Source organism: Crassostrea angulata, chromosome 9 (assembly GCF_025612915.1).
Source record: "Crassostrea angulata isolate pt1a10 chromosome 9, ASM2561291v2, whole genome shotgun sequence".
In the NCBI taxonomy this organism is placed as follows: domain Eukaryota; kingdom Metazoa; phylum Mollusca; class Bivalvia; order Ostreida; family Ostreidae; genus Magallana; species Magallana angulata.
Window position 1 is genome coordinate 5,777,665 of NC_069119.1, and position 17,646 is coordinate 5,795,310.

General features: G+C 33.1%; 1 protein-coding gene across 1 annotated transcript in view; it reads right to left on the minus strand.

The window, feature by feature from the left end:
* The window catches only part of LOC128163082 (UPF0415 protein C7orf25 homolog), a 49,946-nt gene extending 39,507 nt beyond the window's left edge, over nt 1-10,439 (minus strand). The window contains exons 1-2 of the mRNA XM_052826559.1: nt 10,348-10,439; nt 8,731-8,913 (exon numbers count right to left, since the gene is read on the minus strand). Coding sequence (XP_052682519.1) covers nt 8,731-8,901 — 171 coding nt within the window. The 5' untranslated portion in view covers nt 8,902-8,913; nt 10,348-10,439. The remainder of the gene's footprint in view (nt 1-8,730; nt 8,914-10,347) is intronic.
* Nucleotides 10,440-17,646: the final 7,207 nt, after the last annotated feature.

Below are 17,646 nucleotides of genomic sequence, written 5' to 3' on the forward strand. Positions count from 1 at the left end.
ATACCCCCCCCCCCCCCCATTTTGTGACCCCACTTTTCTCTAGGGTATCATGGTTTCATCAAACTTATATCTGCATAACCTGTGCTTTCACACTAAGTACTGAGTTTTGGACCGAAAAACTTTCCCAGAATATTTTTAAAGATTTTCTTTATATTCCTATGTAAAAATTCAAACTGCCATCACGGACCCGCCCTACCACTAGGGACTGTGATTTTAAATTTACAATACCCAAGGATGCCTCTACACAAGTTAAAGCTTTTCTGGCCAAATGGTCTTTAAAAGATTTTCTCTATATATTCCTATGTAAAAATGCATCCCCCACTGTGGCCTCACCATACCACTGGACTATTATTTTAAAAAAACTTGAATCTATACAATTTGGAAATGCTTCCACTCAGATTTGGGCTTTCCTGGCCTAATAGTTTTGAGAAGAAGATTTTTTAGAGATTTTCTCTATGTATAAAAATGTATCCCCCATTGTGGCCCGCCCTACCCCCAGGGACCATGATTTGAACAAACTTGAATCTACATTATCTGAGGATGGTTACCCGCCAATTTGAGCTTTCTTGGTCAAATAGTTTTTGAGAAGAAGATTTTTAAAGATTTTCTCTATATATTCCTATGTAAAACTTGATCCGCCAATTGTGGCCCCACCCTACCCCCAGGGACCATGATTTGAACAAACTTGAATCTACAATACCTGAGAATGCTTCCATTCAAATTTGAGCTTTCCTGGCCAAACAGTTTTTGAGAAGAAGATTTTCTCTATATATTCCTATGTAAAACTTGATCCCCCCATTTTGGCCCCACCCTACCCCCAGGGACCATAATTTGAACGAGCTTGAATCTACACTACCTGAAGATGATTCCATTCTAATTTGAGCTTTTTTGGCCTAATAGTTTTTGAGAAGAAGATTTTTAAAGATTTTTTCTATATATTCCTGTGTAAAAATTCTCTCCCCTATTGTGGCCCCACCCTACCCCCAGGGACCATGATTTGAACAAACTTGAATCTACACTATCTGAGAATGCTTCCACTCAAATTTAAGCTTTCCTGGCCTAATAGTTTTTGAGAAGAAGATTTTTAAAGATTTTCTCTATATATTCCTATGTAAAACTTGATCCGCCAATTGTGGCCCCACCCTACCCCCAGGGACCATGATTTGAACAAACTTGAAACTACACTTTACCTGTGGATGCTCCCATTTTAATTTGAGCTTTTCTGGCCCAATAGTTTTTGAGAAGAAGATTTTTAAAGATTTTCTCTATATATTTCTATGTAAAACTTGATCCCCCTATTGTGGCCCCACCCTACCCCCGGGGACCATGCTTTGAACAAATTCAAATCTACACTACCTGTGGATGCTCCCATTTTAATTTGAGCTTTTCTGGCCAAATAGTTTTTGAGAAGAAGATTTTTAAAGATTTTCTCTATATATTCCTATGTAAAACTTGATCCCCTTCTTGTGGCCCCTTCTTACCCCCGGGGACCATGATTTGAACAAACTTAAATCTACACTACCTGAGGATGCCTCCACACAAGTTTTAGCTTTTCAGGCCGAATAGTTTTTGAGAAGAAGATTTTTGAAAAATACCAACAAATTTTCAATAATTCTCAATTATCTCCCCTTTAAAGAGGGCGTGGCCCTTTATTTGAACAAACTTGAATCCCCTTCACCTAGTGGTGCTTTGTGCCAAATTTGGTTGAAATCTGCCCAGTGGTTCTTGAGAAGAAGATGAAAATGTGAAAAGTTAACGACGACAACGACGACGACAACGACAGACAACGGACAAATTGTGATCAGAAAAGCTCACTTGAGCATTTGGCTCAGGTGAGCTAAAAAGATTCAACAGTGAATGAGGTGTTAGCTAGTATACATATGATTATATAGCAATGTATGTGCATTCATTGTTAGAGAAAAAAACTTAGATTGAAGTGAAATCAATACTAAATGTGGGAATTTGATAGATGATTAAACAGTTTTGTGTCAATTTTTAACTCCAAATTTCATTCCTGCCTTTCAAAATTAATTCATGCAATATATACATTAATAGTATATACATCACAACCATCTTTAAAAAGATTTGACCTCCGGCATTTAAATTAATTTCCGGTGGCGAGAAATTTAAAACAAATCAAAGTACTGAAAGTACTATAAGATTAGTAGAAATGATTTAGTGATCCCATTTCAAAATTCTGCACAGGGTTATGTCGGAATGGCAAACTGACTGACTGACAAACTAACTAACTGACGGACTAGTCAAAAACATTACACCATTTGCCACTTCATTGCATGGGGTGTATTAATCTGTGAATCAACAATTCCAAATACAAATATACAAGCAAAGTCAGGTTGTAAATTTCCATCGATTTCTAGTCAGAGCTGTTCTTTTTTATTGACTTAAGGCAATAACATGCTAATCCTTGCTTTTTTCTTCCTTCCAAGTAATAACATTTTGACTTAGAGAGTAGAAAAACCGATCCATCAAATTTTACATCTCTGAAAAGAACGAATGTTGTTTTTAATGGACACGGAGCTGATTATAGTCTTGCAATGGTCAATAAATTGCCATCTCTACATTTGATGTTTAATGCATCGGGCCTTTGATATATGAATATTGATGGATCATGTGGATGAAAGAAAAAAAAACGTGTCAACAATTTTGGAGCATTTGTTTTTCTCTTTTTTTTAAATCCTGAGACTATCCAATATGATTTTTCCATAAAAGTGTAATAAGGCATTATAATATTGATAATGATTATCAGAAATCTTGCAGACAAATGCAAGGTTGCATGGATTCCGATGAACTACATCTTGGGTGAATATCATTCCGATGATATTGATCTGCAAAAATGCACATTATGATTATGAAAGACTTCATCAACATTCAGATACATTAAGGTACAATGGACACTCAAGAAAGAAGATAACTCTTACTGGAAATTAAGGTTATATCTGTTTAACAAGGCTAGAAGGTCAAAAAATTACCAATAATCTTTATATCAAATTAAATTTTCAAATATAACTTTGCTATTAATTAACTAACTTTAATGTATTTAAGAAAGAAAAAAATCTATAGAAAATGCCAACATGACCTTTAAACCTTTTTCAAAATAGCCATCGAGCCATGATTTTTTTAAAAAGTTTAGTGTAAAATTAAGGCAGACTAAAACAGTCTGCAATTTACAATGAATATTTTTTAATGGTATTTGACTCCGCAAAATATTTGTAAAAAAAATTTACCCTGTAAAGCTGAAACTATAATGTACGAAGTGTGTGAAAGGGGAGCAAAGTGTACAATACAACAAAATAATATATCCAATGTTAGCTATATGGGCTTTTGAATAGTCCTATTGTAGAAATATAATACAGTAACAGTATTATTTGTAAATTATGGGTTTAGGTAGTGTTAACTATGTTTTGGGGTTTCAATTCATGTTCAATTTGTTTAAAGGGGGGGGGATGTTCTTTTGTAGCATTTTTAAAGGAGGCATTGCTACATGACTAAACAGTACCCCAAAGGTTTGACAGTGACCACTCTCTGCTATATTCATGTTTTTTAAGAGGGGGTGGTTGCTATGACAGTAGGTTGACAATCTGTCTGCATATTAATTATACAGAAATTAAACAAAAAAATTCTTTTGTAATCTAAACACAGCTAAATTCCTTCAGATCAAAACTCATTACGGAAAAACGAGAGAAAACTCTTGGGATGGTAACCAGCTGATTCCATGTCATCAAACCCCTCCAGATACAACCATTCTCTTATAAGGTCCCGATAATATTCAGTATCACAGACAAGATTTGCCAACATGAAATGAGCCAAATTCTGTCTAACCTGACTTTAATTACCTTGATACATCCTGAAAGAATATGCTCCAAGTGCCAGGTGTGATGCAGAGGAAGTTTTTTTTTTGTCTAATATGGTACAGTATTGACTATTGAAGGAAGCATGCAGAACAATATGCCCTACATGTGTTTAAAAAAATCATCAATACAGCTAGCACTTGCGGCAGATCAGGACAAATCAAATATCACCTGCAGAGATCATCATCCGGAACTTGATACATTTTAAAACACGGTAATATTGGTTCTTTGGGTCTATGGAGACAGATTCTAAATGAAAATGTCATCCCTCATAACAAAAGCTTTTGTTCTTATGTTCATTACTGAAATAAAGGCACAAGCAGATTGTTAAATCAACATCGTGTGTTATCTGAAAAAAGAAAAAAAACAGAATTTTTAGAAATAGTTGTATTAATATATCTCCATCAATCAGAAATTTTTTTTATGAAACCAAAGGATATGTAACAGCAGAGTCTGACATAAACTATGTAATGAACAATAACATGAACCTGCAATGATATATATGCGTTTCATTATTTAATATCAGAAGTATAAATATTGCGATATAATTTAATTTGACAATAATTTCATATTGCCACTTAGTTACAATGACAATTTAAATCTGTAAATTCATCAAATCATTAATTAATATTCAATCCAATTATAGATCAACATCTTGTGTAACTGTTTGTACTATTTATAGATAACCATTATTTCAATATTTGTGTAGGCATTCTCGCTGTAACCATCATAATATCCTATCGGAAAATTAATCAAATCAAAGATTATTTGTCAAAAGATTAAGTCAAGTTGAACTTGAAAAGCTAAAAATAGATACTACATGTATAATGTACATTTTCTGTTATTTTCAATTAAAATTTACTATTACATAATTAATTGCATAGTTGTACTTTGTACATGGAAATTCAACAGGATAAAATACACACACACATATAGTTGCAGTGATTTTATAGAGTCTGTTCACATTCACAATGTTATGTTTGAGTTTTCTCACATATAAACACCCAAACCAATATTGTAAATAAAATGTGAGAGATCAATGAAGTTGAATATTTCTTAACTGCAGAAAACATGAAAGTAATAAATATTTTGTATATTAATAATTATATACTAGTATCATACAGGAGAAAACATTATGACTTTATGTACATAAAATTTAGGTTTTTTTTTTTAAAATGAAATGTTGACATGTCCGACAATAGTCTGACTTAAGTAACTTTGAATTTTGGGCTAGTAACTTTGTGGCCAAATTTTGTAATTGCACACCCCTGACATTGCTATATGTACCTGTAATATCAAAGCTGTATGTTTAATATTCTATTGTACTATTTCAGTGATATGTTACACAGATGACATACTTTTTACATGCTACACTTGATGCAGTTACACACCACTATCATGAAGTTGTCATTCATTATATTATTAGAATAAAGATGATGTCATAAAAGAAAAATTTTCATACAGAACTTTACAATTTTGTGGTTCGTAAACCTAAAAATAAAAAAAATTGTAGGTCAAAAGAGATTTTTATTTCCTCCTCCTACAGAACTTTATCATTTTGTTGTTTGTAAACCTAAAAATAAAAAAATGCTGGCCTTAAATATATATGATTTGAAAAAGTAGAGATTTTCAAGAAAAGAAAACTCTACAATTGACTTGGCCACTGGTTAACCCGTTTCCTTGTCAACTACGACAGATAAAAGAATACATCTACTTTGTTTACTTACAGGAATTACTTCCCTTAATTTAGTAACCGCTGACAACTGAAAGACATGACTGTGGGTTATATACTATAATTAATGGATCTGAAGCATTCAACGTCTTTTAGCGATCAGAGAAACTGTAATTAGCAATGCCTTTAATGCTTTGTGTAAGAAATCTTGTTCCGATTTTTTTGCAGTTTTTTTAACCTTCATTTTGTGTACATACTATAAATCTCCAAGTGTGCCATATACATTGTAGATCGAGTTCTTTTCCAATTCCAAGTCGTTTAGCCAAACTAATTACAAAAACAAGACCAATTAATTAACCACTGTAATGATATTGTTTTCCTCTTTTATAACTCTCCAAATGAATTCATCCTCATTCTAATAAAATTGATTTTTTACCAAAAGAGAAATAAGGAATAATAGGAAAATGAATAATACATAAAAATCCACGGAGATAGCAATTCTGGAGCTTTACTCCATAACAAAACTAATTTCGCATGAAGACATTTAAATTCAAACAATGAATTTTTGAGACATTGTCAGACTTTCCATTGATACACATGACTAATTTACAGAATTGCAACTACTGTTTTGCTAGTGAAAACTAACTCGCAAAACTAACTTGAATAATATTGAAAATGTACAAAAAAATGAGATGAAAAGATATGGAATGAAACTTTTGGGAACAAAAAAATGCATTGTTGTAAACTATTGATTATCAATAACTTGATCAATTACAAAGACCAGCAAAAACAAGAATTCTCCAAAAAAGGCTACTAACATTATCTATAATTGATTTCTATACCAGGACTGATAAACCAGAAAAAGAAACATAAAATTACTATTGAATTCTGTAAATGTATAGAGAGAGTGTCTTGTGTATTATTAAAGCAATATGAGCTGTATTTTTTAGAATTTTATTTTGCTGCAAAAACCTGCTAGTGTGATAAGTCTGCATATAACTAAAACTTTTATGATAAATAAGATTTTAAAAAATCATCATATTTTGTAAAAGGAAATATTTCTCAAATTCTAAGGAATATATAGCAAATCAATTTTTGTACAGGACGACAATAATTCAATTTTGCTCCAAATAAGGCTTCTTAACGGCCTTTTCCACAAAAATATGGCTAACAGAAATTTAAAAACCATGATATTTTTGTCATTTTAGTAGAAGAAAACATTTTAGAAAAAAAAAAAAATTCAACATGAAAAATGCAGCTCATATTGCTTAAACATACTGTACTGTAGATTCTTGATAGCACAAGAATTAACATAGCCACATAACATTGCAAGAATCATCCCTCATAGCTTTAAAAACTTGATAATATTTTTCTGAGGATTGCTAGTTAACAATTAAGGCAAGCATATGAAATTATGAAAAAGTTTGATTTTATATTCCCATGAAATTCTGGTGGAATTGTGGATACAACGACGAGACTAAATACATGTAAGAGGATCGAATCTATAGTACTATGTAGCAGTTAGAGCTATCTAGAACTTTCAACACTAGTAATTGAGCAAAAGAGAAAAAAAATAATAATATCATTCTGGTCGTTTCCGACACTTTCAGCATCATTAGGACCAAAAAAATTACGATTCCATCAACCAAATCCATAAAACACACGACGATGATACACATCAAGCTCATCATCAGCCTGAGACATCAATCTTATATCTACTTTAATTTACTCTGTACGGTATATAAACCCTGGGGCTTAATGGGCTACTCAGAGGAATCATGGGAAGTTAAGGCAACCATGTACCATTGTCAACAAACACCATTGTTTGATTATTTCGTTGTATGACGGAAATCAGAATCAGCGAGCCACTGAATTCGCAATAAATAATATCTTTACACAGGAATTCTGGGATTTGACGTAGCATGTAAGGTTTTTTTTCACCATAAAGTGCAAGCCAAATGGATTTGGTCACAAAAATTGTATAGTGAATACATCATCCATATAACATTTCTAGCTGTATGCAGTAGACTGCAAAATTCTCCGGGGGAAAATGGGGAGGGCAGCTCCTAGTCCTGATGTCTGCACATTATCAGGTTTTTTTTTCCTTTTCACCAATTGGTGAGATACATTTAGAACTATATTATATTCATACAGCTGTATTCAGATCAGACCTATTCGAATACCAGCACCAGAGAGCTCAGTTGGTAGACAACTACCGGTAAACTACAGACAACTACTGGCCACGAGTTCGAATCACGGTCTGGTACATCACTATTTCTCCTATTCTCTTGCACAGCAATATAAATGTATGGCAAACAGAAACAGCCAAATATTTGTACATCCCTCTGGTCTGTGCATGAAATCAGTGCACCATCAGTGCAACAAACACTAGGGCTGAATAATACTGGTATTCCGATGTATTGCGGTATGTGGACAAAAAATATCACATCGCGATACATATTTTACAATACTGGTATACCAGCTTGATTGATTGGGCTCGGATTTTCTTTACGGGCTCAGTATTCCAAACTTCTGATTTGAATTAAAAATAGCAGATGTATATTTGATATGGTTCTAAACACAAAAGGAGAGACAGAGATAATGATATTGTGACTGCTCAAGGAGCTTCCTAAAAGCCAAACATGTTGACATATGCTCATTAATACTCTTAATACAGAATTTGAAGTAGGCCCTGTTGCAGTTGTAATTATATATCCTTGCAGGTTAATTGACACAATCAGTAAAAACATTCATTTCATATAGTTACTGTAAATTCATTTATTGTTGCTGCTTGCACGTTTTATTTTCTTATTCCATCAAATCAGTGGACTGCTTAAAATGCATTGTACCAAATGTATCTAATTAACTGAATGAACAGAAAGAAAATGGATTCCATATAAGAACATGCGACCCTGGTCCTGGTGCTGGGAAGTCTTTACTTTTGTTACTGCTTGCCCACCTTGATGACAACATGCAGAGATTTCAAGGTAGGTTGACCATTTTTGATTTCAGCATGTAAATGGGTCATAAGTAAATATTGTATTTTGCAAGAGGAACAGTAACTCTAGGTCTTGTCAAGCAAGATTTCTCAGCATAACAACGTGTGAATACTGTGCAGCTTATTTTGCAAGACAGCAAGTGCTTGTTTTAAGCTCTGTCAAAATTGGATAACAAGTAAGGTACACCTACTGTTTGTAAGTACTTCAGTTCTGATTTACACATGCGTTGCAGCTTGCTAGCTCCCTTGATGTGGCCAAGATCCTTCACGAGGTCTATGAATTTCTTTGCACAGTCAATGTACTGATCAAGCAGAGCGGAGTTATCTTCCCCATTGGACTCTTCAGGGCAACTCTCAGCCATGTTGTAAAATGCCTGCAATCAAACACCACAAAAATATGTCATAAAAAACAAACTCAAAGATGACAAACGATTGAGGAGAAATAAAGGAATTAAGTGCCCTAAATTATAACTCTATCTTCCATTTTTTTTTCAAGCCAGAATGCCTTTGCCCCCAATGTGGGTGAGAAATTTATTAAATAATCACCATTTAAAAACTTTAAATTGAATAATTTATGACCATTGATCTCATTAATAAGATTAAAATTGTAAATTCCCTAACTCAACTCCTGATCTACAGACCAAAAGCTCAGTCTGTAAGTAACTGTGTGTGATGGAATTGGTTAAATTTTTAGTTTTTTAAAAACTAAGACAAAAGTTTTCTTAAATACCATGGTAAATGTTAATAACTCTTATTTAACTGTCAGAACTGCCAGATTATAGTAGAACTGCGTTGCATGCATCTAATCTGATTGCTACGGTTTATTCAAAACTATAGTAGAGACTAACAGCGGTCTATTGCCATTTATAAGACCTGAATAAGGCATATTGGAATAGACTACTGTGATCTTTCTGAGTTTGTAGAGCACAGACATAGAGGCACACCACAGGCAGCAGCGAAGGAAGAGCAAGGTTTACGCAGGGATTTTGATTATTACTTGGAAGGTAGGACATCAGTGATTTATATTTGCGGGAGATACCCGTCGACCACAGTTAGTGGTTATCCAATCAATATGAAATCGATATTATTCTTGTGGTCAACAAAAATCTGAGTTAACAGGTTAACGGACCTGGTGCAACGCTTGGGTGTAAGATATACACCAGTGATGAACATACAGCTCGGCCATGTCGCACGTTACATGTGCAACATTCTTAATGTGCGGTCACATGATAGGATTTTCCATCAGATTTTCCATCAGATTTTCTCATCCGATCCGCTTTCGACTAAAATAGCACCGTGTGACCATCTAAGTTGAAAGTGGATTACAAAGTCTGAAGTCGACTGAAAATCTGAAGTGCTTCCGATCTTCAATCGACTCTCTGGTGAGAATCATGACATTGCAATGCAACTATACCTATGACTCTAATTTTCAATATCACTATTAATATTTCAATCTTTTTAAGGTAAATTTAGGAACAATTTTGTCTGCTGCGAAAAAAATGGGGGGGGGGCGGGAGGTGGTACCCGCCATTATGCTATATTCATAATGGTTAGGTCTAACTTTGCACCATCCCCCCCCCCCCGGTTCCGACGTCTATGTAATACATATAAAAACATATGTGTATAGTTGGTATCATCTGTGGTAAATTTAACGTATGCTCTACCAAATGTCAACACGAGCCACAAGAAGGCTTCAGCAAACAAAGTTATGGTTTATAGTGTAATTAACTTTCAAAACTAAAATTTAAGAAATAAGATGTTAGCCTCAATTATTATATTCTCAAAATATAATGTAAAAATTTTCTTACAATACTTTATGTTCAAATAAACAGATGTTTTCTCTTCTTCTAACAGACTAGCTGTCTCTGACACCTGTTAGACAGCCATATTTTGTACTCCGATCCCGAGGAAATGTAGACTGCTATTCCGATGAATTCCTATTTTTTATCGTTTATTGTAAAATACAAACAAGAAATACAAAATAAATAAATAAATAAATAAATAAAATTTAAAAAAAAAACAAACACACTAAACAAACAAACAAACAAACAAACAAACAAAACAAACAAAAAAACCAGAAAAATAATTTAAAGATGTAGTTATCATTTTTTTAACACTATCAAGACATGAGGTGGGTGTAAATGTAGAAGTTTGATCCCAGCAAAGCGTTTGTAATTCTATATTTATTCATTGTTAAATTTTACACTCACTATTTTAAAGGAAAGAGTTGATTTTGGTTGCTGTTTATGGTTTCATAAATTAATTGATTTTAAGAAACTTTCAAGATTCTTGGAAGAAAACTTGTGTTTTGATAATCAACTGAACTTTTCCTCCGAAAATCAATTTTAAGGAGGCTGGATGGTCAACAAACTAACACCAGATCCACTTATTGTTATTTATGCTATAAACTACATGTATCATTTTGTATTTTGTAAAGACAGCCTTTGGATTCTATACAAAACACTTTTCATCTTATGGAGATCAATAAACTCTCTAAAAAAACACCCAGCCCTCTTAATTTATATAGCTTAAATATTAATTTGTACTGACTCAACTGACTGAAAAATATGGTGGCATATCTCTGCCCCTTGTGTGCAAGTTATTTTTCTATTGATTATGTCGACATGCAAGATAAAGATGTTAACATGCAAGATAGTTATGTCAACATGCAACATAACTATGTTAACATGCAAGAAAACTGCGATCAGATAAGAGTAATAAAAAATCTCAAATATCGCTAACATGTGACATCCAAGATGCAAGATACGCTACCTATTGATGTCAACATGCAACTTATTTATGTTAACATGCAACTTTTTTATTGAATTTTGTATAATTCTTATCTGATTATTTTTCTTGCATGACAACATGTTGCATGTTGACATAATTATCTTACATGTCAACATATTTATCTTGCATGTCAACATATTTGATAGAAAAATAACTTGCACACAAGGGGCAGAGATATGCCACCATAGAAAAAGGAACCACATGTAAACTGTCAAACTTTTCGTATAAATTTAATACACATGCACCATTTGAAATTGGATAACGGACTTGAATTGAATTAACTGTCTGAACTTAATTAGAAAATTAAAAAGAAATAGTTTTAGGCATTTAGTTTCTATCTTTCATTATTATAATTTCAAAAATCTCTTTTAGAACCCCCCCCCCTAAAAAAAAAAACAAAAAACAAAAAAACAAAACAAAACAAAAAACACACACAACAATTAGACAAGAGGCCATCGGGCTACATCGCTCACCTGAGGAACAATAACAATCTGGTTAAATTAGTATCAAATTCAAAATATCTTGACAATTAAGTACAGAATACATTACAAAAGAGTTAAAAAAAATCCGCCGATTTTTTTCCATATATTATATTCCAAACCCCTTTTGTTGTTTTCGTTTTTTTCTTTATTCTTACTTAACCCCCTCCCCCCTTTTGCGGTGCCACATTTCTGCAGGGAATCATGATCAAACTGAATCAGTCTGCACAATCTGTGCTTTCAAACAGGTTTCAGGTTTCGGCTTTTTTTTCGCTGAATGCCTTTCCAGAAGATTTTTAAGGATTTTTCGCTCTATCTTCCCATGTAAAAATTTAACACACCCTCCTATTGTTGCCCCACCCTACCCCAGGGATCACGATTTGAACAAACTTGGACTTACACTACCTGAGAATGCTTCCACACAAATTTGAGCTTTTCTTGACAAATTGATTTTCAGAAGAAGATATCTGAAATATACAAAAAAAAAAAATCAATAATTCTAAATTACCTCCCATTTAAAGAGGGCGTGGCCCTTCATTTAAACATTTGAATCCCCTTTACCCATTGATGCTTTGTGCCAAGTTTGGTTGTAATCAGCTCAGGTTCTGAAGAAGAGGATGAAAGTGTGAAAAGTTTACAATGACAACAACGACGATGACAGACAATGGACGAATCTTGATCAGAAAAGCTCACTTAATCCTGCGTCTCAGGTGAACTTAGAAATAAACCAAAACAAAATAAAACAAACTTGCATGTTGTTATTCACATATGGACAAATGTATTGATTCTTGCAGAAACATGCAACATGGTCGAAAAATCACGATACATATTTTATATTTTTTTTTTCATTTTTTTTTTTTGGGGGGGGGGGGGGCACGAACTACGAGTATATAGTGATTGAAAAAGGCTAAAAACGCATGTAAGTATAACTAAAAATTGAAGGGAAAAGCAAATCTTTTAATTATTTTTAAAATTTTTCTTTTAGAAACTACGGAAGCTTATTGAGGCCAGTTCAGTAAATAAATTAATTCATATTGCATTAAATCGCAATAGTTATTGCGTTTTAATGCAATCTTTTGCGTTTATACGCAATGTATTTTGCGTTTAAACGCAAAAGATTGCGATAAAACGCAAAAGGTTTTGCGATTAAGCGCAAAGTTTTGCGTTTAAACGCAATGTACAAAAGTATTGCATTTAAATGCAAAACAATTATTGTGTTTAAACGCAAGTCTATTATTTCGTTTAAACGCAATATATTTTGTGAATAAACGCAAAAGTTTTTTGCGGTTAAACACAATAATTTTTGCGATTAAACGCAATAAATTTGTGATTAAATGCAATGATTTTGCGATTAAACGCAATGATTTTTGCGTTAAATCGCAATTTATTCATTTGCTTATATATACACTCAAGTATATGTACCAAGTCCGTAATTTGATGACAACACTTGACACATCACAAATACTCAATTTCTGGTTTTCACTTGGATTAACTTATAATGAAATAGTACGTTAAAGCATCAGGCACTTCTAAGCAAACGGATCCTCAAAAAAAGGATCGCGCTATAAATAAATACAAGAGAGAGAATAAGTCTTTGCTTATATTTGTTTCCAAATTCTTCCTTAGAGATGACATGCAAAATGGCAATTGATGGATGCACCAGTGATGTTTGCTTGCCGGATACTTGATTTCTAGACTGTGAGAAACAGTTGAATTGAAAAAAAAACCGGAAAAGACTCCTTCACAATGCCAAGGGGCCTTATTTATAGAGGCATGTCGATTCGTGTGACAAATTAAAACAAATGGAACTTGCACAAACAGTTTCATTGATGGCTATACTATGAAAATTTATTGTCTCAAAGATATTACCGAATTGCATAGGTGATAAAACCTTTTCAAAAAGTAAAAACATCTATCTGAATAGGTGATTCCATCTATTAAAACTCAAAGAGTGATACATGTATCTTTTTTTTCAAATATGTGATATCCCTTGTTCAAATCACAAGATAAATAGGTGATTGATGAGTGATAATACCTATTCTAATAAATGCTTTCACTTTTTGAATAGGTGATATCACTAATTCAAATCAGTGATATAACAATTACAATAAATGTCAAATCAGTCCGTCATATTGAATAAACATTTTCACTTTCATTTGACAATGATATAATGAAGCATTATGGATGGCAGTTATACAGTGTATGTGCGGACTATTTGATTTTATTGAATAATTAAGATTCGATTTATGAAAAACAATATGAAAAACAAATTAGAAGTAGAGGAGAGAGCACGAAAAGCGAGAAATGTTTAAAATTTACTTTTAATAAACAGATTGACGGGTGGTTGTGGCATAACATAAGTATGTCATGAACCCCTTTTTGGTCTGAATAGAAAAAGTCATGTTCAAATTAAAGAACAATTTTGCAAAAAACGCAATAATTAACTATTGCGTTTAAACCCAATACCTTTTGCGATTAAACGCAACGATTATTGCGTTTAATCGCAAAATCATTGCGTTTAATCGCAAAAACGTTTGCGTTTATTCACAAAAAATTATTGCGTTTAAACGCAATATTACCTTTGCGTTTAAACGCAATAATGTTTTAAACGCAAATCTTTTCGTTAAAATGCAATGTTCTTTGCGTTTAAACGCAATAGCTATTGCGATTTAACGCAAAAGATTGCGATTAAATGCAATAATTATTCCGTTTAAACGCAAAAGAAATTATTCTTTCTGCTAAGCTGTCCTCAATGAGCTTCCGTACAAGTAAAACTTTATGAGTGTGTGTAATAATTTGGTTGTATCTATCGTTAAAGGGGCATGGTCACGGTTTTGGTCAAACATTTTTTGCTGTTTTTATTATTTACAATGCTTTAGAAATGTATTTCTAATGATCAACTGAAACTTGAGAGTTATTCGTAGAGTTATAAGCAAGATACGGGGCTTACAATTCTTGTCATGTAAAAGGTTCGTGCCCTGGTTTTGTTTAAATAGGTTCATCATACCAGTAAAAATCTTTTACATGTTGATTTGCCAATTGTTTTTCATTTAAAGCATAAATAAAGCGTTCCAAACGTTGAACACATTCATTATAGGCCTTAAACTGGAATTTTCACTTTAACATTCAAAAAGTACACAAAAGCCTTGTTTACGTAGCAAAGAATCTCAAGCTCTGTAACTTGCTTATAACTCAACGAAGGACACTCAAATTTCGGTTGCCTATTAAAACTGCCCACCTGAAGCACTGTAAATATCAAAATTGGAAAAATAAGTTTTGATCAAAATCGTGACCATGCCCCTTTAATAGAGGAAAGCGATCTTCGACAAATGTCGTTTCATTGGAAAAAAAAATAAACACGACATAATATTTCTGGAGAAATAAAATACTCATGCACAAAACTTTCCTACAGGTGTTACATTAAAAGTTTAAAAAATAAATAAATAAAAAAAATTCTATTCTAAACAATAACAAGATATCGTTAAAAGGTTTATTCGATGTAATTATTATTGATGACACAATGACATGAATGTCTGTCTATATATAAAAGATTTGTACATGTATTATAGATAGATAGATCAACATTTAATTGTTATTTCTAAAGACATGATTATTAGAATTTGTTTGCACGTTAATTTGAAAAGTACACCGACCCTCATGATCGACAATATACATATTTTCAGCGTCTATATATATTTTAACGCTGTATACGAACGTCCGTATTGACTGAATAATTTGAAAGAAAAAAAGCTGTTTTTTCATCAAGCCACATGTTCGTATATAATAAACATTCTGCAACTTATACAATTCTATACATTTTTATTCAAACACATTTAAATGTATTGAATGTAATTTCCAATTATTCTTATTTTTTAATATTCGGTCAGACCCGCGTAAAGCTCACCATACACTGACATACTTTGGGTCTGATTTCCAACATAGCAAAAATAGCGTTATATATAGATGCGGTCTATATTCAGTATTTTAATTTATCTAATGGAATGGATATGAAATATCAATCAATATTTATAATTGAGTTCAGTAATAAAACCGAAGTCTTGGACAATTTCAATGAAATAAATGCTTCTTTTTCTTCAAAATTACACAAAGAACGACATTTTGAAAATATTCGAAAGATTAAGGATGCCATCATTGAGAACCATTTAAATTAATTAGTTCTATAGAATGAATCACATTTAATTGTGAAAATATTTTTTATTGGTATTTTGTAGGTCGGTGTAACTGTTGCTGTTCGGGGTTTGTTTTGTTTTGTTTTTGTTTTTGTTTGTTTGTTGTTTTTTTGTTTTTTTTTGGTTTTGGGGGGAGGGTACGTAAAAAAATGACGAAGGGTTACTTGAATTACACAAACTTTGTATATTTTTTCCGTTTGGTTTCAATATTTAATAGTAGAGAGCAGTAAACTACCTGTCATGACGCTTTGTTCTTTTCCAAGAAAAACAAGAGGCCCAGGGGCCACATCGCTCACCTGAGCAACAATTGCCTTAATTCTGATCAAATTAGCATTACAGTATTCAAATATTTTGACAACTAAGTACAGTAGATCTTACTAAAAAAATGAAAATCTGCCAATTTTTATCTATCTCTTTTCTTTGGTAAATACCAAGCCCCTTTTGTTGTTGTACCTGTAAGAAGATTTTTCTCTATTACTATATACCCCTCCCCCCATTTCGTGGCTCCACTTTTCTCTAGGGAATCATGGTTTCATCAAACTTAAATCTGCATAACCTGTGCTTTCACACTAAGTACTGAGTTTTGGACCGAAAACTTTCCCAGAATATTTTTAAAGATTTCCTCTATATATTCCTATGTCAAAATTCAAATCGCCATCACGTTCCCGTCCTATCACTAGGGACTGTGATTTTGCAAACTTGAATTTACACTACCCGAGGATGCCTCTACACAAGCTTTTCTGGCCAAATAGTCTTTAAAAAGAAGATTTTTAAAGATTTTCTCTACATAATCCTTTGTAAAAATTCATCCCCCATTGTGGCCTCACCATAGCCCTGGACTATTATTTAAACAAACTTAAATCTATATGATCTGGGGATGCTTCCACTCCAAATTTGGGCTTTCCTGGCCTAATAGTTTTGAGAAGAAGATTTTTAAAGATTTTCTCTATATTTAAAAATTTACCCCCCATTGTGGCCCCGCCCAACCCCCAGGGATCATGATTTGAACAAACTTGAATTAACATGATCTGAGGATGGTTACACGCCAATTTGAGCTTTCTTGGCCAAATAGTTTTTAAGAGAATATTTTTTAAAGATTTTCTCTACATGTATAAATTCCTGTATAAAAATTTATCCCCTAATTCTGGCACCACCCTACCCCCGGGGACCATGATTTGAACAAACTTGAATCTACACTATCTGAGGATGCTTCCACTCAAACTTGACCTCCTATGTAAAACTTGATCCCCCCATTGTGGCCTCACACTAGCCCCGGGGACCATGGTTTGAACAAACTTGAATCTACACTACCTGAGGATGCTTCCATTTTAATTTGAGCTTTTCTGGCCTGATAGTTTTTGAGAAGAAGATTTTGAAAGATTTTCTTTATATATTCTTATGTAAAACTTGATCCCCCAATTGTGGCCCCACCCTATCCCCAGTGACCATGATTTGAATAAACTTGAATCTACACTACCTGAGGATGCTTCCATTTTAATTTGAGCTTTTCTGGCCTAATAGTTTTTGAGAAGAAGATTTTTAAAGATTTTCTCTATATATTCCTATGTAAAACTTGACCCCCCCCCCCCCCCATTGTGGCCCCACCCTATCCCCGGGGACCATGATTTGAACAAACTTAAATTCACAC